This window comes from Hermetia illucens, chromosome 4 (assembly GCF_905115235.1).
Source record: "Hermetia illucens chromosome 4, iHerIll2.2.curated.20191125, whole genome shotgun sequence".
NCBI classification, from domain to species: Eukaryota; Metazoa; Arthropoda; class Insecta; order Diptera; family Stratiomyidae; genus Hermetia; species Hermetia illucens.
Window position 1 is genome coordinate 32,779,023 of NC_051852.1, and position 22,897 is coordinate 32,801,919.

At 43.3% G+C, this 22,897-nt stretch overlaps 2 protein-coding genes across 4 annotated transcripts; both read right to left on the minus strand.

Annotated features, from left to right (window-relative positions):
- Positions 1-2,038: 2,038 nt before the first annotated feature.
- LOC119654851 (general odorant-binding protein 99a-like) lies at positions 2,039-2,646 on the minus strand. Its single transcript, XM_038060431.1, has 2 exons — positions 2,488-2,646; positions 2,039-2,426 (listed from the first exon to the last, which is right to left on the minus strand). Exons 1-2 carry the CDS (start codon positions 2,524-2,526, stop codon positions 2,070-2,072), a joined length of 396 nt encoding a protein of 131 aa, XP_037916359.1. The 5' UTR covers positions 2,527-2,646; the 3' UTR covers positions 2,039-2,069.
- A 5,052-nt stretch (positions 2,647-7,698) lies between these two features.
- Positions 7,699-18,430, minus strand: LOC119655972 (general odorant-binding protein 99a-like). 3 transcript variants are annotated; one of them, XM_038062206.1, is made up of 2 exons: positions 18,216-18,385; positions 7,699-8,202 (listed from the first exon to the last, which is right to left on the minus strand). In XM_038062206.1, the coding sequence occupies exons 1-2, from the start codon at positions 18,252-18,254 to the stop codon at positions 7,846-7,848; spliced, it is 396 nt and encodes a 131-aa protein (XP_037918134.1). In that variant the 5' UTR covers positions 18,255-18,385; the 3' UTR covers positions 7,699-7,845. The 3 variants fall into 3 exon arrangements, with proteins under 3 accessions (XP_037918134.1, XP_037918133.1, XP_037918135.1); XM_038062205.1 differs by lacking the exon at positions 18,216-18,385 and adding an exon at positions 8,265-8,421; XM_038062207.1 differs by lacking the exon at positions 7,699-8,202 and adding an exon at positions 17,648-18,154 and having other exon boundaries at positions 18,216-18,430.
- Between the last annotated feature and the right edge of the window lie 4,467 nt (positions 18,431-22,897).

Here is a 22,897-nt window from a genome sequence, read left to right on the forward strand (position 1 = left end):
CTCCATGGTATACCAAACAAAACGATTAAGTTGGTTGTTAGGTCAGTGCCGAACACATTTGTAGAGTTGTTGAAAACATGACTAGCAAATGGAATTTGTTCTGAGATATGGAAACGCCAAAGGTTAATTTTGTTTCCTAAACCTAGTAGCCCTCCTCTAGATTGATCTGGTGGGTTACGCCCGTGACATAGGGGTGATTGTTATTGTAAAATATCTCCTTGATTTGGAGCTGTATTCATCTGAAGCAAGCAATGTTATTGTGGTGGTGCGGTGGGAGAACCTGGAGCACCATTATGAATTCGCCTTCATCGCTGTCTTAATGACCGCGGAAAATTCGCTTTTTCGAAGCGGACGCCGCTATGACGAAAGCCTTCAGCCTCGACAGGGAGACCTACTTGGACCCGCCTCGTACGTCGAGCTTGAATGAGCCGTTGCACCGCCATAATATAACAAGTGCCTGATGCAGGTCTTGCACTCGTGAAGGATGAAATAGAGGCGGCGTAAGGAAACCACTGTCCATATCAAAACGGGGAACCATATCATCACTTCAAAACCAACAGTTAAATATTTTTGAGTAATGACAGATGCGAGGCTGAATTTCAAGCAACATTTGCAACATGTTTGTATTAAGGCGTCCAATTTTAGCAAGGCCCTGGCTAGAGTAATATCAAATGTTAGAAGGATACGAAGCACCCGTAGGCTGCTAATAACTATAGTGATGGGCACTACACTACTCTAAGCAGTGCCAGTTTGGACAACCACACAGCATACTATAAGCGATGTTCAAAATATGCGCATTTTTTGGAAAGATCGCCTTAAAAGTATGTTGATTTTAAAGCTATCTCAAATGAAGCGGCCTAAGGATAGCCGGAATGATATGAGATCGAAAATTTGGCCGACGAGGAGGCCGGTACCTATGATGGATTTGTTTCTTTCTTTGAACAGCGGCTGAGAAACGACGAAAGGGAGGAATTTTTAAACAGGTCAATGGTCAATGGACCCACAGGTTGATTCCCAGCATCAAGGTGTGGACGCAGAGAACGCATGGTGAGGTAAACTACGATCGCACGCAGTTTCTCATGGGATACGGTGAATGCCATAGATACTTATAATGGTTTAAACTGGAAAACCGACCTAACTGTCAAACTGCGACGATATTCAGGAGAATCGGAAGCATGTCTTCTTCCATTGCCGTAGATTCGCAGAGGATAGGAGAAGTCTAGCGAAGAATTTCGGGGGAACAGTAGCAGCGGAAAGTGTTATTAGAAAAATGCTTGCGTGTCAGGAGAGCTGGAATGCAGTAACCACATGGTGGCGCGAACTCAGTGCAGGTTGAAAGAGGCAGAGGAGGGGGGTTGCGAATGCAACTGAAGGGCGAAGAGAGAGGATAGAATGGCTGTGGAGAAAGCAGGTTAGTAGCTTAAGTCCGCGATCGGGTTGTGCGATGCTATTATCACGAGTCTTCGTTGACTCCACAGAGGAAAAAGAACTACTGTTGAAACCAAGAAATAAAAGTAGCACAATTTTCGAAATAACCTCAAAAATATAGAGAAGCTAGCGGCGAAGTTGCAAGAACTAGGTCCTGGGGCGTAAATAAACCCCTCGCTCACTGCCTAATTGCTTGCTCGGTAGAAAAATCAGAGCCTAGTTTCATTGTCAAAATAATAAAAAGGTGTCCATGAGATCCTCTTGTGAATTTCCTATCAGTCTCCTAGACGTTATGGGAAGAATGTTGGAGAGCTCTAGTCCAGGCTGCAATAGAAGCTGGACTGAAGTCGACAGGGGTTAGTTCATGGCTCACGATAATAGTGCTCAACGTCATAGAATCCTAGTGTGTTATGATCTACATTTTTACTCGGCTCCTGCCTGAATGGAGGATCCTCTGTAGGGTTGTTGAGGAAAATTGCATATTTGCATCTATATAATATCTGGTCCACCAAAGTTCACTTTTTTCTCCTTCCTCCCAAACTAAATTTGTTTTTTCATAATCTCAAAGACGGAGGAGCCACTAAAAAAACACCACATTAAACAATTCAGATATTAAACAATCCAACATATTTTCAACTCTTTTACGCCTTCTTCTTTAGATACTTGTTGTCAAACATACATTTCGCTATAGCCGCAGCCCACTTGCATGGATCATTATCCTTTTGATTGGCGGAATAGCATTTCTTTAGATTGTCCTTGTCTACTTCCCATCCATTCGCCGTCAATGAGTCGTGACTCCTTTCCATATTGAATCCATGAGTATCATCCCACATTCCTGCTTTCACACCAATGCAGCGGAAGTAGCAGCCAGGTTCAGGGGGAAATTCGCCTCTCTTGATTTCCTCTTGGCAATGTTGAGATATTTTCTCAGATTCAAAACATTCCGCACGATGCTTAGCCCATTCCTCTGAGGTCATTGGTTTCCAATCGGCGTGAACCTGGTCAGAAGATTTCATATTCCTTGGGATGAAAATAATCACATTTGATTGGTAAACCTACCAAAACTAGAACTGCACAAAAGACGACCAGAAACTTCATTGTGAATGATACAGTTGTGCCGGCTTAAACTCAAAAACTGAATGATTGAATTTTCGTAATAACCTGAATCTTATATGAACACATATTTTATTTTGAAGACGTGCAAAAGTTCAAGGCAGAGCCTGATAAGAGGACTGATAACGATTGCGTTCACCATCACGAATCAATAAATACAAAAAATTAAAAGGTTGAAGCATCTCTAATTCTTGAACTCTGGCTCAGATATAGAACTGTAGAACGACTGAATGCACTGTGAGAGGATTTAATGAGAAGTGAACTGTTGGCGTCATATGTACATAGATAAGAAAAACAGGCTGAATTCTGGGGACATTTGGGTCTATATTTCGGTGGTTTTGATGCGCAGTAACTATCCATGGTCATATTAAACGGAAGATAAATTCTTTAAAGCTTTCATTCAAGTAGGTAAGAAATGGCGGGTGCATCAAAATTGATCATCTCAAGAGGTCCCTTTTCGAAATTTTTGGGTGGTCAGGAAGTAACGTCTTTGGGCACTGAAAGTCGCTCATTCCCTCTTGCCGTTCCTTAACTTCCCGCACGTCGATCTCTGCCTCCCTCCGGGCCCCCTTGCTATTGGCGTACTTTTGAACCAAGAAGAGTGCTGCCGTTACAGCATTGTTGTGACCTTCCCTCCTCGTCTTGTGATGACTGTACACCACTCGTGCACCTAGACGCCGGAAAGGCTTTTAGGGCTCCCTGTGAGAAAAACAATATAGCCCGGGAGTGACTCCATCCACTCCAGTGCCTATTTAAGGTAAATAATTACCTTTGTTCAAAATTTGCAAAAAGTAGAAATGGATTTTTGGATATAATAATAATAATCGTTGTGAAAACAATCCATAGTGGATCAGGACCTTGAAGTGTGTTAGAGCATTTCATTCAAGACCGTAACGGTACAATACAGGATAGCCTATAGGAGGTAATGTGGCCAGCATTGCGCTCGCCCGAGATTATTACCCTGATTTGACTCAGGTACTCATTCACAGCTGAGTCGACTACATTGGGGACTTCAGCACCGTCATCCATAGAATGCATTGAGGTACTTCCTTGAAAGAGGCAAGCAAACTACGTCCACGACTTATTGCTAAGGCTTTAAAAAAAAGCTCAAAGTACCCAAAAGCCGGCAAAAGGCCAGATCAACCGACTATCTCGGATATTGGTACGTACTTGGAGAAAGTATCGACGAAAAAGTTACCTCAAACAATTCCATATACCGGTTGAATACTTAATTTTTGCAACATCATCGTTTAGACTTTGCCCGATATATTGGTTGACTATTTATCGAATTACGTAAAGTTTCACGCGCAGTCAGCTGTTTAGAATGAACGTGTGGAACGTAAAGTTCCCACGGAGTCCACAGCCCACTGCCTGTATTGCGCCTAACGCACCTATACTTTATTTGTATTTATTTTAATTGTAACAATTACATCAGGAATTTACCAGGAACTGCGGAGCACGCTGTATGTAGTATGTTTTACGGCAACACGTGTGGCGCAGCGAGGTTAAAAGCATTCGAAATTTATTTCGAATGTTGTTAATTCGACTGACGGTTGCCACCACCGGTGTTCTCCGTGGTGGAGTAGGCGTTGATTTTCGAAATGAAAAATAATAGAAGTAAGGAAATGATTATTGACGTTTTGTTTTCCAATTAAGAAAAAGGTGCGCGCGGTAGGCAGTAAATTAAGAAAATAACATTTATATCAGTAATATTATTTGAGTTTGATTTTCTAGGCACATTTTATTGTGACATTAAGAACATATAAATTAATAAAAAGTCGACATATACAACTTGAAGTCACTAAAATTACCGGATCGGATAGTGAATGCCATCAAAAATGCATCCTATATGAGCTCCACAAATTAGATAGGAGCTCTATCGTCTCAAAAAGACTCAAGACGAAAACCTAGTATGATCTGCCGCAGCATCTGTTAAAAAATGGGGTAGTGGCTCCGCTACCGAGCGGGACAATCCGTTGCTTCAAGCAGCGTCTTCGAATACACTGTCTGCTGCTGCTTAATCGAGCATCAGCGTAATCTTGGCTTTTGTGGAGATCATGCCTTGCTCTACAGATAGTCTGGCGGGGACTGTGGCTAACAGCATTGACCCGATACCTAAGTCACCTCAACCGACAAATCCCCTCGCATTCTTTGCCATACACGATTCTAGTGTAATGACAAAAAACCGTGCCGCCCCGATGGTCCTAAGAAGTTCCGACGATTGTCCTATTGTCACTGAACCCGCGTCTCCGCGCAATCCCTTCAGGGCCACAACAATGCCTACCCCAGTTGAACCGCTGGCCACAGTCGGCGCCATCCCGACTTTTTCACCAAAACTGGTTGCATGACAGGATTTTAAATCCCGAACCGCAACCTTTTTCTACACGAAGATTTCTTTAACAGATTATTAGAAGTCCCAATCCTAGTGCCCGCGCCCCCCATCTTCTTTTAATCCTAAGTAGCAACTTGATCTAGTCTTCCCCTACCTTCCAGTGCGCTGCCTTCCCCAATCCAACGTTGCTCCTAATGCCTATAATCCTGCTCCCGAGTTTGATTCCCAGACCACCTTAATTCACTCCCTATCGTGCACAAGCCTGCCAGGTTTAACTTTCGTGAGACAAACTTCGAAGGTATGAGCTCAGCTCTTGCGACAATTAGCTGGACCCCTTCTCTCTCCATTAACATGTGGCTCCTGACACTCAACACCTTCTATATCATTTTGTCAGATCTTTATCCCTGTTACGTCCCCTCCTTTCTTAAGTCCATGCGCTCTTACCCTGTCTAGTTCGCCACTGAAGTTCAGAAAAAACTCACTGCTAGGAAGATGTTTCTGCATTCTGTTAACTATGGTGACTCCATCTTTTCCAAAATTCTGAGTTCTTCGGTCAAGTGTTAATACTTAAATTCAGAAAGGAATATCTGGCCAGTGTAGAAGATGCCAGTTTCGCAGAGTACTTAACTTTCATGATGTACACCACCAATTACAAGAAAGACAGTATGGCTGAAATCCGTAATTATTGGTCGTTAAATACATAGGACGACGTCGTACTGAACTCCTGTATACATAACATTTTACGTAGTAGGACCTTTAAGCCTTTGAAAGTCCGGGGTTATGTAGTCCTTCATTCCCCACGCGGCTTCTATGCAGCCGTAAATGGGAAAAGTTAACTTAAAATTGTAGGGTTGGGGATGTAGAAAATGGGCCTTCAAGATTCGTTCTTGTCTAGGCGAAATAAACAGCCTTCCTGCTAGTACTGTTTTCTCCTCGCGATTTACACTAGTCAATTTGGATTCGTATTCTACGTACCGACTTCACAGACGGAAAAAGGAAGAGTTAGAGAACCAACAGGTCTATGAACGCAAAAGGTACAGGGAGCAACTACACCGCAGAAGTTCTACCAACAAGTCAGCAGGATGAAGCCTTACACACCTCGATGTTCATCCTGTCGAGAGAAAGAGGAAGATCTGATTTCCGACAGAATGGGCATATTGGCACGATGGATTGAGTAGTTTTATGAACTACTAAACAACTAGAACATCGACGAGTTGGAGGTCCCGCCAGCTGAAGAAGTTCGTGCAATTTATCGGCTTAAAAATCATAAATGGTCAATGTCTGATGATTGGCAACGAGGCATTATTTGTATCATACATAAAAAGGGAGATATGACACAGTGTCGCAATTATAAAGGTATCAAGTTGCTGAGTACCATCTATAAGATATTCTCCGCCATCTTGCTAGGTCAGATAGTCCCATACGCCCCGAACATCATTGGCCCATGCCAAATAGGCTTCACTCCAGGCAAAATAGCAACAGATCAAATATTCTCTCTGCGGCAAGCGATGCAAAGACTGCTGGAATATGGACATCAGTTTCACCATCACTTTAACGCCGTCTATTATAGCGTAGCCAAGGTAAAACTGTACACGGCCATGAGTGAATTCGGTATCCCGACGAAATTAATAAGACTGACTAGGCTGAAGCTGACTAATGTGCGAGGCCAGATAAAAGAAACAGCATCACTCTCAAGACCATTCGACATCAAAAACGGTCTACGGCAAGGAGATGCCCTATCATGCGTCCTCTTTAACCTGTCCTCGAGAAAATGATCCGAGCTGCTGAGGTAAATGCAAGAGGTACGATCCTCTTTAAGTCCATCCAACTACTGACCTAAGCGATGTTGATATCGCCATATCATGGGAGGAACGACCCGAGACGTCTGCCTTCATCCAGATCTAGCAGGCGGCGCGAGGTCTGGGGCTGCATATCAATGAAGGCAAGACAAAGTATATGGTGGCAATGTCAGCACCAAAAGTCAACTAACCAACAACATCAAACCGCACTGGTCAAACGGGATGAATGAAGATAGGAGACTACAGCTTTGAGACCGTTGATAATTTCTCCTATCTAGGGTCAAAAATCACAACCGATAACAGCTATGATGATGAAATCCGCGCACGGTTGTTGTCAGCCAACAGAGCCTATTCCAGCTTACAAAAAACTGTTCCGCTCGAAACGTCTCACCATAGGGTCAAAGGTCTTACTGTATAAGGCAATGATCTTGCCGGTCCTCATGTATTCCTCGGAGACTTGGGCTCCTATAAAGAAAAATTGCGAACTCTTGGCCGCGTTCGAGAGAAGAATCCTCCGAAGAATTTTTGGCCGCCTACATGAGGATGGACGATTCCATAGCCTACATAACAACGAAATCTATGAGCGATACCATGACCGTCAGGTTGTAAATAAAATCCGGCTCATTAGGTTACGGTGGGTGGGTCACTTAATTTGTATGGATGAGGGTGATCCAGCGGGGAAAGTCTATAAGGGCAATATCTATGGTAGAAAAAGCGATGACGTAGATCAGGACGCCAGACAGCTTTTAGGGATATCAAATTGGTGGACCCCGGCGCAAAAACGGTATGTCTGGAGTTCCTTATTATGGTAGGCCTAGACCGGGTACCGGTTGTTGCGCCGTTGATGATGATGATGGTTCTGCGTATTATCCTCCTTACGAGTTGCAATAAACTACGGGAAAGTCAGTAACATCGGAAGATTATGTCTCACCTGACACAAGAACTCAAAAGTCCGTGGGGTTTTTAGGCGAAATTGCGTATTTGCATCTCTTACAAATTTATGCAACCACAAATAAAAGTAATATCTTGGACACGATAGTTCACTTTCTTCTTATTGGTCTCATAACCTTAAATGGGCGTGATACACATTCATACTCATAAGGAGTCACTAGAATAACACGATATAAAACAATTGACATAATTGTATACTCCAGTGCATCAAACTCTACTTCCTTATTCCTTCCTTTTCAGATACTTGTTATCAAACATACATTTCGCGATAGCCGCAGACCACTTGCATGGATCATCTTCCTTTGGATTGGCGGAGGTACATTTCTTGAGATTGTCCTTTTCCACTTCCCATCCAGTCGCTACCAAAGCTTCGTGGCCCTTCTCGATATCGAATCCGTTTGTATCATGCCAGATCCCTGTCTTCGTTCCAATACAACGGAAGTAGCAACCAGGCTCATGGGGATATTCGCCTCTCTTGATTTCCTCTTGGCAATGTTGGGAGACTTTCTCAGATTCGAAACATTCTGCACGATTTTTAACCCACTCTTCGAGGGTTTTTGGTTTCCAATCGGCGTAAACCTGGTTAGGAGATTTAATATCCGTTAGAAGGAAAATAAGCACGTTTGATTGGTAATACCTACCAAAGCCAGAACTGCACAAAATACTAACAAAACTTTCATTTTGAACGAGAAATTGGTCACCGATTTAAACTCTAAGAATTAATGAGTGGATTTCGCAATAACCTGGGCTTTATATGGACACAAAATTGTCTTATGAAAACATGTAAGAGTTCAAGGCAGACCATGATAAGAAGTGTGATAACGATTGCATTGTCTGACCGTCATTAATCAGTAAACACCAGAAAATTGAAAGGTCGAATCATCTCCAATCTGTTGAACCTAGTACCGCCTTGGAAATTTGAAGCTTTTAAAACAATTGAATGAGCTTTGGGAGGATTTTATAAAAAGTAAATTGTTGGGTGGTCAAAGGGTAGTATAGGTCCCGGGGCGAAACGTGGATTGGTACCCACGATGGAGCATAAAACCTGGGAAATGCCTGCTGAACCAACACCAACAGCTCTACTACCAAACCCTATCTCCACCTCCACGTGGTGACCGCTGGGAGCTCTTTCTTAACGAAAAGCTGCAGACGGAGAAGGATGAAGGCGAGTCTCCCGCGCCTAAAAACGGGACAAATTGTACCAACTGGTCCTCCAGGTTGGGGGTTGGGTAGGGCTGACAACCCTACACGGAAAACAACCGTTACGAAGCCACAACAGGAGCCTCGGATAGGACGGATATTAAAACGACGGACCCGGCAACGACAAAGGAACAACGATTTGCGCATTTTCTCATGGAACGTGCGCTCCCTGTACAGAGATGAAGCTGATAATCAGCTGGCCGATACCCTGTCCCAATACAGGGCTGATGTAACAGCGTTGCAAGAGATGCGATGGACAGGGACCGGTTTCCTGGAGAAGAGCCACTACACCATATATTATAGCGGCCATCCAGTAAACCATGTGCTCGGAGTAGGTTTCTTAGTCAGCCAAAAAATGAAACCTGCTGTTATCGGTTTTGAAAGTATAAGCGAACGGCTATGCACTCTGCGCTTGCGAGGCAAGTTTAGAAATATAAGCCTCATAAACGTTCACGCCCCTACAGAGGAGACTGCAGAGTCGGAGAAGGATACCTTCTACGAGGCAGTAGAAAGAGCCCTCGAAGCCTGTCCCAGATATGATATCAAAATCATACTTGGGGATTTCAACAGCCAAGTAGGGAAGGAGCCCGTATTCAGGCGATACGTTGGCTCCCATAGCTTACACGAAAAAACAAATGATAACGGACTGCGGACTATTCAATTAGCAGGGTCACACGAAATGGTTGTTGGAAGTACCTGGTTTGCGCGGAAAGCGGTCCACAAACATACGTGGGCCTCTCCAGACGGGACCACTTTCAACCAAATTGACCACGTGTTGATCGAACGCCGCCACCTCTCAGCCTTGATGAATGTCAGAACATATAGGGGGGCCAATATAGACTCGGATCACTATCTCGTTGGCATGGTGCTCCGAGCTCGAATAACAATACCACCTAGAATCCCCTCTGATAATCAGGTGAGAGTGAACACTGAAGCCATCCACAACACAACCCTCCGCGACACCTATAAGAGGGAAATGGATGCCGCAATAACCGCAGTCAATAGAGGACCTGGAGATGAAGCATCAACTAATGATCTTCACAACCACCTGAAGAACGTTATCATGGATACGGCCACAAATATACTTGGCCCCAGCCGCAAAAGGAGTCGGAACGGCTGGTTTGACGATGAATGTAAGCTAGCAACGGAACGGAAGAATGCCGCATACCGAGTAATGTTGCATTCTCAAAGAACGCGGGCACGCGCAGAGACTTATCATGAACTCCGTCGAGCGGAGAAGCGACTTCACAGACGGAAAAAGGAAGCCTGGGAGAACCAACAAGTCTGTGAACTAGAAAAGTACAGGGAGCAACCGCACCAGGCGCGGAAGTTTTACCAACAAGTCAGCAGGATGAAGCCTTATACACCTCGATGCTCATCCTGCCGAGACAAAGAGGGAAATCTGATTTCCGACAGAATGGGCATATTAGAGCGATGGGTTGAGTACTTTGATGAGCTACTGAACAACCAGAACATCGGCGAGTTGGAGGTCCCGCCAACTGAAGACGACGGACAAATACTGCCACCACCAAGTTTAGGAGAAACAGTCCGTGCAATTCATCGGCTAAAAAATCATAAGTCGCCAGGAGCCGATGGAATTACAGCCGAATTGGTTAAATATGGAGGCGACCAGTTACACCAAGTGGTTCATCAACTTGTGCTCAAGGTATGGGACAGCGAATCAATGCCTGACGATTGGCAGCGAGGCATAATCTGTCTCATACATAAAAAGGGAGATATCACACAGTGCAGCAATTATAGAGGTATCACGTTGCTGAGTACCATCTATAAGATATTCTCCACTATCTTGCTAGGCCGGATAGCCCCATACGCCCAGAACATCATTGGCCCATACCAAAGAGGCTTCGCTCCAGGCAAATCAGCAACAGATCAGATTTTCTCTCTGCGGCAGGCGATGGAAAAACTGTTGGAATATGGACAACAGTTGCACCATCTGTTCATCGACTTTAAAGCCGCCTATGATAGCATAGCCAGGGTAAAACTGTACACGGCCATGAGAGAATTCGGTATCCCGACGAAATTAATAAGACTGACTAGGCTGACCCTGACCAATGTGCGAGGCCAGATAAAAGCAGCAGGATCACTCTCAAGACCATTCGACATCAATAACGGTCTACGACAAGGGGATGCGCTATCATGCGTCCTCTTTAACCTGGCCCTCGAGAAGGTGATCCGTGATGCTGAGGTGAATGCAAGAGGTACGATCCTCTTCAAGTCCACCCAACTACTGGCCTATGCTGACGATATCGACATCATGGGAAGAACCGCCCGAGACGTTCAAACTGCCTTCATCCAGATCGAGCAGGCGGCGCGAGATCTTGGGCTGCACATCAATGAAGGCAAGACAAAATATATGGTGGCAACGTCAGCACCGAAGACGAATCAACCAACAACATCAAACCGCACTGGTCAAACACAAGCACGAACAAGAATAAGGATAGGGGAATACAACTTTGAGACCGTTGACAATTTCTCCTATCTAGGGTCGAAAATCACAACCGATAACAACTACGATGAGGAAATCCGCGCACGGTTGTTGTCAGCCAACAGAGCCTACTTCAGCTTACAAAGACTGTTCCGCTCGAAACGTCTCACCATAGGGTCAAAGCTCTTACTGTACAAGACTATGATCTTGCCAGTCCTCATGTATTCCTCGGAAACTTGGGTTCTTAGCAAGAAAAATTGCGAACTCTTGGCCGCGTTCGAGAGAAGAATCCTCCGAAGAATTTTTGGCCCCCTACATGAGGATGGACGATTCCGTAGCCTACACAATGACGAAATCTATGAGCGATACCATGACCGTACGGTTGTGGATAAAATCCGGCTCAATAGGTTACGGTGGGCGGGTCACTTAATCCGTATGGATGAAGATGATCCCACCCGGAAAGTCTATAAGGGCAATATCTATGGTAGGAAAAGAAGACGAGGCAGACCCTGCCTAAGATGGAGCGATGGCGTGGGCCAGGACGCCAGACAGCTTTTAGGGATATCGAATTGGTGGACCTCGGCGCAAAACCGGGATGTCTGGAGTTCCTTATTAAGGCAGGCCTAGACCGGATACCGGTTGTTGCGCCGTTGATGATGATGAAATTGTTGGGATCATTTAACTGAAATCCGGTAAAATTCCAGAAATATCTGAATTTACATTATCAAGGTTTTGATGTTTAAAGCTATTGTTCCTGGAGTAGCTGGACTGCTTTAAGTAGTGACTTTTCAAACACATCAAAAACAGCAATCTAGACCGAGCTGATTAAATGGGCCAGGAATCAAAGCCTTCATTTGTAGAAAGTCCGCTATTAAAATTGCTTATCTCATAAAGGCATGCTGTCCTGTGAGTATTAAGGTTCAGATTTTCAGGATGATACATACTTAGGACAGATCGGTATGACATGGTCCAATATTTCGATGACATAAAGAATTACTTTCATGTGAAGGATTGTGCAGGATGGCACGCCTACTGTCAACATTTCAATTGAGTGTGTTTGTGGGGTGGGGGAGAAGCATAGCCAATCAGCATTCCCCGTTTAACGAAACATCACAAATAAGTTAATGTATCTGGATTCAGCTTCCTCATTATAGGAGGGACACGTACCATTCTGCACAATTCATAATCTGACCATATGTCCAACTTGTGAATGCCCACAATACCTTTGCAAGTCTTCCTACTTTTCGACAGGATAAACTTTGCAATATGCTTATTTGGCTCTGACAGTGAAAGTTTGGTGTGTCTGGCAGCATGTAGGGTTTTTAACTAACGCGATCGATACTTCAATTTCTAGCTCCGGCCGGAGATTAAACCCTCTTTTGTTAAGGCGTCCGAGATTTCATTTCCCTCAATACCACAGTGACCAGGTACCCAGAATAGTTCCTCTGTATTGAATCGAGAGATTGAGTTCAAACTGTTTCTCCATTCGTGAAAGATTTCCCAGATAACCAAAGGACAATTCAACGCCTTCACTGCAGCCCGGCTATCACTGCAACCGCTCATCCACCACCCAGTTTACCGCCGTTAGGATCGTATCTACTTCGGCCTTAAAGACAGTTGAATATTGTATCAAAGCAAAATCCCACTCCGGAGCTCGTTTTCTTTTTGAGCAATTGGTGTATAATACGTCCGTATATCCCGCGATGCATTCCACTGTGATCTACCAATCCTCTCTACGTTTTAAAGAAATCGGAAACCATTTCAAGAACTGGATTCAGTTCTCCCAATAACCATTCCAATGCTCTGTGCCCCTACGGTCCCCATTGATCTTTTGGCTGTGAACTGTTCTCATTTTAGCGCTTTGAATAATTATATCGAGGGGTTGCAAACTGAGTAATGCATTCAGACCTGCACCGATGTCATGCTCATGGCGCCGGTAATACCCAGACACATAGTTTTTGTAGCACAGCTAGTTTACGGTGAAAACTTTTCCATCCGATCATCTGAGCGTATATCGGCAAATTTTGCAGTTTGCACAGTAGCGAGTCGATTAACATACTCCATAGAAGCGGCGGTGCATACTTTTTGGGGGCAACACTTCAATGCTTCTGATGTTAGGTAGCGATCCAAACCCACATCAGCACCCTTCTTCCCTGTTCTTCCGGATGGTGTAGTTTTAAGAGATTCAGTAGGGATTCCATCTTCTGGTTTTCTTAGAGGGTCCAACTTGGCCGACTCATCCCTCTGCACACCAATGACGGGCCTCTTATATTCACGCTGTGAGTTCCGCAAGTATAACCAGTCATCATTCTTATTGCTTTTCCAAGCGTCCCAGGAGTCGTCTCGTTGATTTACAGCGCTTTGCAGTTTTTGGTTCCAAAAAGGGACCGCTTTACCGCTTTTGCCTCGAAAACAGGCAGTCATAAAGCCAGTTGAAGTGATGAAATCAAATAGCTTCTCTCCTTTCGGATTGCATTTACATCTTCCCCAACAAATATGTTGAGGGTTCGCATCACAACCTTATAAGAGTTTAAAGCCGCTAGATTCTGCATATTCCAGCAGCTCCTTAGTTCTTGCGTCGGTGGAGGGCACAAAGTATCATAAGGTAAATAAGCAGAGGCAACTAATATGTTTTTCCTCCCGCCAGAAATCTGGTATTGTAAGGCGACAGTAACTAGATCCTGAAAATAGAACTGATTCAACATAGTTGCCTTTAATCTTCTTGACATCAGGACACAAATTCTCGTTCTTGTGGATCTTTCATTGTATAAGATCACAGCCCCCCTGCGTGATCCGGTGTCTCAGATTCTATTAAATAGAATTCACGGCTCTTGGGCCAAGAAAATATATGGGTACTCCTGCATCTTTGTCAGCCTTGTTACCGCCAGATAGAAATAGGCTTTCGCATGCTCCCGGTTAATTTGATCAAGCTTTATGATCTCCGGCATACGCTTAGTCTCATATGCAATAGAAAACAGTTAAAACGTATACGACGGTCGGCGTACAACCAGGTTTACTTCACGGTCGTACCGTCAGAAACTCAATTCCTTCATGTTTGGTTTCTTTGGGAATTTTGGAATCAAATGAGTTTCGCTCACGGCCCTGGCCGTAAAAGGTTCAGGACAAGTCACTAGCAAGTAGGATTTATTCAGTAATCCCTTCGCCAGTGCGATCTCCCTTCAGACTCTATTAGTCCAGTTGGAATATCAAATTGAAATATTTCACGTTTGTAAATTGGCCCCGCTTGGTATTGATAAACTGGAGGAGGCCATTGTGAAAGCCTTGATTGTCAAATATTGGCTTGGTTCAAAGATCCAGTATTTTTTCCCACCGGCACTCTCGGAGGATGCCAAATTGACTCTCCTTGTTGCCGTTCCTGGAGAAAACAATCACAACATCGGCCAGGCAAGCTGCGACTCCATCTTGCACATATGTGCCCTTCTTTATCCACTTTATGTTCAGCTTAGTCGAGAGAGAGCAGGCTGGGTTTCGCTATTTATCCTCCTAAACTGAACGCATCAACATCCTTCCGATCAGTACGGAAAGTTGTTCGGGTTACAGATCTCTACTTCCATCACTTTTAATTAATGTCGATAAGGCTTTCGACGGCGTGAATAGGGAGTCAATATGAAACTCTTTATACGCGCCGAGATAAAATCTAAAAAGCATTTGAATTCCTCCGAGCCCGCCGACGTTACAGTTGGTCACCAATACGTTCCTTATCGTTATCGGTGACGTTCTTCATGCTGCCTTGTATAGGACTTTAATGGACCGTAACATCGGGTAGTTGAGGGTTCAACTGAGCTGATTGCATCTATTGTGGATTTACAAAAGGAGGCAAGAAAAGTACCACTGAAATCAAACACCAATATGACCAAGGTTCTTAATTTAATGGGTCACAGCACTCTTCCAATCTACATTCACAAACACACCATCAAGGGTTGTTCTGCTCCAATGCTCCTCATGTGGTATTATATGGCAGCAAATAAAAATGACCTCTTTGACAATGATCTTTGTCATGCCATCGATGTAGTCTGATCCGGCACAATTTTGAATGAACAGCCACTTCGGCAAACAGATCAGCTACAATGAAGCGCATTTCTCCGATTCAGGAGGGATGGCGTGTAAGCGTGACCGTCAAAAGTATTTTTAACTTGATTAATTGGGGTTTCATTAACCTACTTTGGTATTATCGAAAAAATATATCCTCACGACAGAACCACTAACGTGAAATACTAGGTAGGATTTCCGGAACTGGAGAAAACAACGGTAGCTGATTTCACAGATTACCTGGCTGCAGTCATAGTCATAAAGGGTGTTAAGAACATGGAGTTATGCTAAAGGCAGTTCAGTTTAGTTAAGTGGGGAAGCTACAGCTCCAAGCATTCAGGCCTTTATTATGCCCGAAAATCGCCTATTCAATGATTTCCCGCCTGTGGCAGAGAGTGCGCAGATTCTTCGATGGATGGATGGCCCTTTAAAAGCCCTACTTCTTAAAGGATAACAAAAGTGCCGTTGTAACTGCCCAGGGTTCTTTTACAAAGATTTTTGTGTGACAAGAGTTCAAATTTGACTGCGTAGATCCTTGCAATTTCACCCTTCAGAGTTGACCTACCAGTGGATGGCCGAATGCCAAAAGCTGGCTGTGGCCCCACCATTGTTGATCTAGACCCTTGACGAGGCAGTCTGTTAGTTTGCTACTTCCTAGCTATGTTTGAGTGCTCTGATACCAACATCAGGCATGCTTCGTTTAGTCGGCCAAGTTTCAGCAACAACTGGTGGCAACTCCACATTAACTGCCTTGATATGATGCTTTCCCTAGGTGTTGGACCAGTTTCATTATCGGTTTTCCCGACAACACTCCTGCGGCCAATCTGTGTTCCCTGACTGGCCGGTCAGTGAAGGTTCTTAGATCTTTTATCCTCAAAGACTCGTAGCCATATAGCGACCATTCTTCTTCATATGATCGACGCGGATCAAAGCCACCTAATGTTTGCTCTAAAATTTCCAGATGGACGCATGACCTTATGATTGGCAGCCTTGTTACGCGCCAATGGTATAAAGTTTATATCGTCTAACCTATCGGAGTCCTACAACACCAGAGCAATCTGTAAGATTTTTGGTATTATTTTTAGATGGATATCGTGCTTCCGCGTTAGCTTGGAGTCTTGATGTACTCGCCAAATACTTAACTATTTGTACCAGCTGGATTTCCGCCCCTGATAAGATGTAACCTAACGTTACTAGTCCAGTCTTTCTAACGTTTAAGGTAAGTTCATTGCGGAGACACCAACTGTATACGTCAGAACACGATTGAGGAGCACCCTTGCCGTTCTCCCCTGTTTTGCCGAACCCGAGTTCGACCATGGTGTTTTACCCTTCTTTGGCGTCTTGAGTCGACATCTATCTTCGAAAGCTCCTCTCATGCTAGTTGTGATCATCCTGGTTGTTTTCTCAATTCCAGTAGTGAATTTGATGCGTCTCTCAAGGATCGTAACTCGGGCGCTCAGTTATATTCTATACGTCGGCTATCATCTTCCGCAGATTTCGAAATGGAATGGCCAACGATGAGTTCACGTCCATAACGAAATCAATACGCCCATGATTCGAGGTGTGCTATTGTTTGTTACTCTCCACTCTTCGACAAAGGCTGCAGTATCTTGTGATACTGTGTTCTTCGGACAAATGCTTAATACTTAAATCCAGAAAGGAATATCTGGCCAGTGTTGAAGACTCACTGGAGCACGGAAACCTCAAATCAATCTGGTTCCACATTCGCAACTACCGCGGTCCCACCTAGCTATGTCCTCCTTCCATTAAATGATGTAGAGCTACTGAAGTGCAAGAAAAAATTGTAGCGAGTTTCGCCGAGTATCTAACTTTCACACCACCAATTACAAGAAGGGCAGTATTGCAGAAATCCGTAATTATTGGTCGTTCAATACATAGGAGTTATGGTTGACGTCATACTGAACTCCTGTATGCTTAACATTTTACGTAGTAGGACCTTTAAGTCTATGCAAGGCCGGGGTTATGTAGTCCTTCTTTGCCCATGTGGTTTCTTGGCAGCTGTAAATGGGAAAAGTTAATTTAAAATTGTAGGGTCGGGATGTACAAAATGGGCCTTCAAGATTGGCTCTTGTCTTGGTGAAATAAACAGCCTTCCTGCTAGTACTTATTTCCCCTCGCGGTTTACAATAGTCAATTTGGATTCGTATTCTATGTATCACCCTCCTTACGAGTTGTAATAAACTAGGAGAAAGTCAGTAACATCGAAAGATTATGTCTCACCTGACACAAGAACTCAAAAGTCCCGGTTTCTTCCTCATAAATTTATGCAACCAGATATTCACGAGATTAGGCAATAAAAGTAGTATCTTGTCCACGATAGTTCACTTTCTTCTTATTGATGTCATAACTTTAAAAAAGGGTCATGATACACATTCATATTCATAAGGAGTCGCTAAAATAACACGATATTAAACAATTGACATAACTGCATGCTCCAGTGCATCAAAGTCGACTTCCTTATTCCTTCCTTTTCAGATACTTGTTTTCATACACACATTTCGCGACAGCCGTAGACCACTTGCATGGATCATCTTCCTTTGGATTGGCGGAGAAACATTTCTTCAGATTGTCCTTTTCCACTTCCCATCCAGTCGCTACCAAAGCTTCGTGAGTCTTCTCGATATCGAATCCGTTTGTATCATGCCAGATCCCTGTCTTCATTCCAATGCAGCGGAAATAGCAACCACACTCATGGGGATGTTCGTCTCTCTTGAGTTCCTCTTGGCAACGTTGGGAAACTTTCTCAGATTCGAAACATTCTGCACGACTTTTATTCCACTCTTCGAGGGTCTTTGGTTTCCAATTGGCGTAAACCTGGTCAGGATATTTAATATTGGTTAGGATGAAAATAAGGGCGATTAATTGATATACCTACCAAAGCCAGAACTGCACAAAACACTACCAGAACTTTCATTTTGAACGAGAAATTGGTCACCGATTTAAACTTTAAGAATTAATGAGTGAATTTTTGGGAATAACCTGGGCTTTATATGGATACAAAATTGTCTTTTGAAAACATGTAAGACTATGATAAGAACTGTGATAACGATTGCACTGTCTGGCCGTCATGACCAATCAGTAAAAACCAGAAAATTGAAAGGTCGAAACATCACCAATCTCTTGAACCTAATACCGCTTTGGAAATTTGAAGCTTTTAAAACAATCGAATGAGCTTTGGGAGGATTTTATAACGAGTAAATTGTTGGCATCATTTAACTGAAATGCAGTAAAATTCCAGAAATATCTGAATTTACATTTTCATGGTTTTTGATGTTTAAAGCTATTATTCCTGAAACTAGCTGCACTGCTTTGAGTAGTGACTTTCCAAACACATCAAAAACAGCAATCTAGGCAGAGCTGATCAAATTGGCAGTGAATCAAAGCCTTCATTCGTAGAAAGTCCTCTATTAAAATTGCTTATCTCATAAAGGCATCCTGTCCTGTGAGTATTAAGGTTCAGATTTTCAGGATGATACATACTCCAATGTTTCGATGACATAAAGAAGTCCTTTCATGTGAAGGATTGTGCAGGATGGCATGCCTACTGTCAACATTTCAATTGAGTGTGTTTGTGGGGGGGGGGGGGGGGGGAAGCATAGCCAATCAGCATTCCCCGTTTAACGAAACATCACAAATAAGTTAATGTATCTGGATTCCACTTCCTCATTATAGGAGGGACACGTACCATCCTGTACAATTCACAATCTGAACATACGTCCGACTTGTGAATGCTCACAATACCTTTACATGTCTTCCTGCTTTTCGACAGGATAGAATTTGCAGTATGCTTGTTTGGCTCTGACAGTGAAAGGTTGGTGTGTCTGGCAGCATGTAGGGTTTTTAACCCACGCTACCGTTACTCCAATTTCTAGGTCTGGCCCCCATATGGGGGAGATTAACCCCTGTTTTGTAAACGCGTCCGAGATTTCATTTCCCTCAATACCACAGTGGACAGGTACCCAGAATATTAGGTTATTGTATATGAAGTGGCCGATTTGGCAGTCAAGTGAAGTTAATTGCGATTTTTCTGTATCAAACCACCACCAGTTGGCACTGTTGGTGTGGGATAATGAAATATAAATGCTCCTTCATCTAATCAAGGAGTCATTTCAGTTTTGACCAACGTTGTGATAACAGTAAATAAAAAGGAAACAAGTCGGGAAACCGGAAGCTTGACGCTTCAGGTATAAAAGGTTTTGTGTTTCCCTATGTGAGGAGCATAATGTAGTTGTCCATTGGCTTATAGCATATTGAAATCGCTCAGTTCTGGGCAGGTTACTGCCATTGCCAGAACTCAGCGATTTAAATATCTCGAGTTAATGCTATAAGCCAATGGAGAACTGCGTAATGAAATTGTTTCACACATTAATGCAACCTGGATGAAGTGGCATTCCCCAACTGGTGTTCTTTGTGATCTACGTATCAGCGCACGTCTCAAACCTAAAATTTACTGCAATGTCGTCCATCTGCCGCTCTATAGTTCTGAATGTTGGCCGACTATAAAGGACAATGAACGACGTCTTGCGGTAATGGGGACGAAGATGTTGCATTGCACTGGTGGCGTGATACGTTTTGATTACGTCTGAAATGAGAATATCCGCGATCGAACGGGTTTGCACCGATCGTGGAAAAATTGCAAGAGAGGCGTTTTCGATGGTGTGGTCACGTAATTCACGCTAACGAGAATTCAACAACCAGTATTGGTCAGAACATCGAAAGCAATGGTAAGCAACCAAAAAGCCGGCCAAAACAATGGTGGCTTGATACGCAGGATGGGGATTTAAAGGTCTCGAGATTACATCTTGATCAGGCATTTGATAAAATAAAATGACGAAACCGATCACCACGAGCCGACCCCGCTTGTGAACTGAAGGCTGAAGAAAAAGAAAAAGATGTGAGGACCGACGAGTGGACGACAGCTCCATGTAATATAGCTAAAAATTCCATTGCCCTCTATTTTCTAGAAAGCGATTTAAATAAATCATTTGATTGAAAGCCCTGTGTTGACAATGGTCAACCTCATATGCTTCAGGCTCTGAGTTTAATATTATTAGCAAATGCCAACAATTTAACCAACATCAAATATAAAAAAAGGCTGGGGAGAATTAGATTCTTCTTGGATGGAATTTTAATATTTCACTCGAATTTCAATTATTCTCGTTAATTATGACGTCAGCATCTTCTTTGTATGGCTTAGGATGCTGTTAATTAGTACGAAATTGATAAGTTCCAACTTCTATAACTTTGATACTAATAGTTGGATTTCCATGGAACTTGGCGTGCGTATGCATGAGACTGTCCTCTATGCCGTTGCATTGGTACACCTAGGATGAACTTAAGGGGAGTTTTTTAGTCAATTTCTAAAAGTTGATAATATACTATTAGTAAATTTATTTAAGCAGATACCGGAATGGGACATCTCTCGAAGATTAGATTTCACATAAGTGTTTTACACAAAACCTTAAAAAGGGCTGCAGATAAATAGATTCTTCATAAATGGGACTTTAATATTTCACGCGAATGTCAATTATTCCGGGTAATTATGACGTCAGCATCTGATTTGCATGGCTTTGGAAGCAGTAAATTCCGCTAAGTTTGAACAGCTATAACTTTGGCGTTAATGGCCAGATTTCCAGCACGTATATACGAAATATTGTCCTCTATGCTGGTACAAAATTCGGAAGTCCTACGATGAATTTAAGGGGGGTTCTCAGTAAATTTCTAAAAAGTAGTAATATACTATTAGTAAGTTTATTTGAGCAGATATCGGAATGGGACATATTTTGAGGCCTAGATTTCATCTAGGCGCACCACCCTGATTTTTTTCGAATTTTTAGATTGGGTAGTTTCCGAAAATGAGTCCTGAGTCAAGTGCGTACATTTTGATTCCTTACTCACGCACTTCGCAATTTATGTTTCGGAAAGTACAAATCGAGACCTTTCATTCGATACCCTATACAACTATATCCGGTGAAAAAAACTTTTGAATCCCCCCTTTGCATGTATGGGGAGCCCCCCTTTAAACTCCACCTAAATTTATGCCACTCGCTGTATGCGTGGGATTTCACAGCTTCCATCCGTCCACCAAATTTCGTTCGGATCGGTTTAGCCGTTTTGGAGAAAAGTGCGTGTGACAGACAGACAGACAGACATTGAATCGATTTTAATAAGGTTTTGTTTTACACAAAACCTTAAAAAGGATGGAAAAGAGCCAAGACCGTATACTTTTTCTGTATTGTATGAGTTCAATTAACATCACATTTGGAACTGATGCGGTAAGCGAACGAACCACAGGGCGGCGGTTCGAAAAATTCCTGTCAGGCGACGTAAACCTTCAAAGTGAGCCACGTGGACATCCAGGACCATCGATTGACAACGACGAGCTACGTTTGCTAGTCGAATCCGACACACGTCAGTCTGTGAGAGACATTGCAGAGAAACTGAGCGTACACTATTCGACAGTTTCCTGGCACTTGCATCAACTTGGAAAGGTGAAAAAGCTCGACAAATGGGTTCCGCATGTCCTTACGGAGCAAAACATGGCGCTTCGAATGAAAATTTGCAGTTCTTTACTAACCCGTAGCAGAAGCGATCCCTTTTTGCACAGAATAGTGACATGTGATAAAAAGTGGATATTATACAATCATCGCTGATCAGCACAATGGCTAGATGCTGATGAACCACCGAAGCATATGCCGAAATCGAGACTTCATCCGAAGAAGGTATTGGTGACTGTTTGGTGGTCTACAGCTGGAGTTATCCACTATTCTTTTTTGGTTCCTGGAGAAACGAGAAATGCACAGAAATACTGCGCCTAATTCGAGGAAATGCACCAAAAATTGAGTATTCAATGACCGAAATTAGTCAACAGAGATGGTGTGATACTCCTTCACGACAATGCACGATGTCATGTCTCCAGAACAACGGTTGAAAACGTTTTGCAGTATGAAACTCTACCTCATCCACCATATTCTAAGCATTTGGATCATTTTTGGCGAAAAAATTATTTAGGAACGAAGAGGCTGCCAAAATTGCCTTCGACGAATTTATCAACACCCGACAGTTGGACTTCTACGAAACTGGCATACATGCTCTTCAATCTCGCTGGGACAAGTGTTTTGAATCGACTGGCACCTATTTTGATTAAATAAATAAATGTTTGTAAGCTTTACAGTCATTTCAAATGTTAGTACTAAAGCGGCCATTTCATTTGCAACAACCTAATAGTTCCTCTGTATTGAATCAAACGGCTCCTCCATTCGTTAAAGATTTCCGAGATAACCAAAAGACTACTTAACGCCTTCAATGCCGCCTGGCTATCACTGCAACCGCTCGTCCATCACTCAGTTTACCGCCGTTAGGATCGTATATACTTCGGCCTTAAAGACAGTTGCATATTGTCTCAAAGGAAAAGCTCACTTTTCTTTTTTATTCGTGAGGTAGACTCCGGCTCCGGAACTCGTTTTGTTTTTGAGCAATTGGTGTAGAATCCGACCGTATATCCCGCGATGCATTCCACTGTGATCTACCAATCCTCTCTACGTTTTATAAAAAACG

Excerpts from the sequence above, each read along its gene's own strand:
- LOC119655972 (XM_038062206.1), bottom strand. The coding sequence starts at position 18,254 with ATGAAAGTTCTGGTAGTGTTTTGTGCAGTTCTGGCTTTG. Across the intron at positions 8,203-18,215 it reads TTTGTGCAGTTCTGGCTTTG|GTTTACGCCGATTGGAAACC; the intron begins GTAGGTATATCA and ends TCTCCTAACCAG.
- LOC119654851 (XM_038060431.1), bottom strand. The coding sequence starts at position 2,526 with ATGAAGTTTCTGGTCGTCTTTTGTGCAGTTCTAGTTTTG. Across the intron at positions 2,427-2,487 it reads TTTGTGCAGTTCTAGTTTTG|GTTCACGCCGATTGGAAACC; the intron begins GTAGGTTTACCA and ends TCTTCTGACCAG.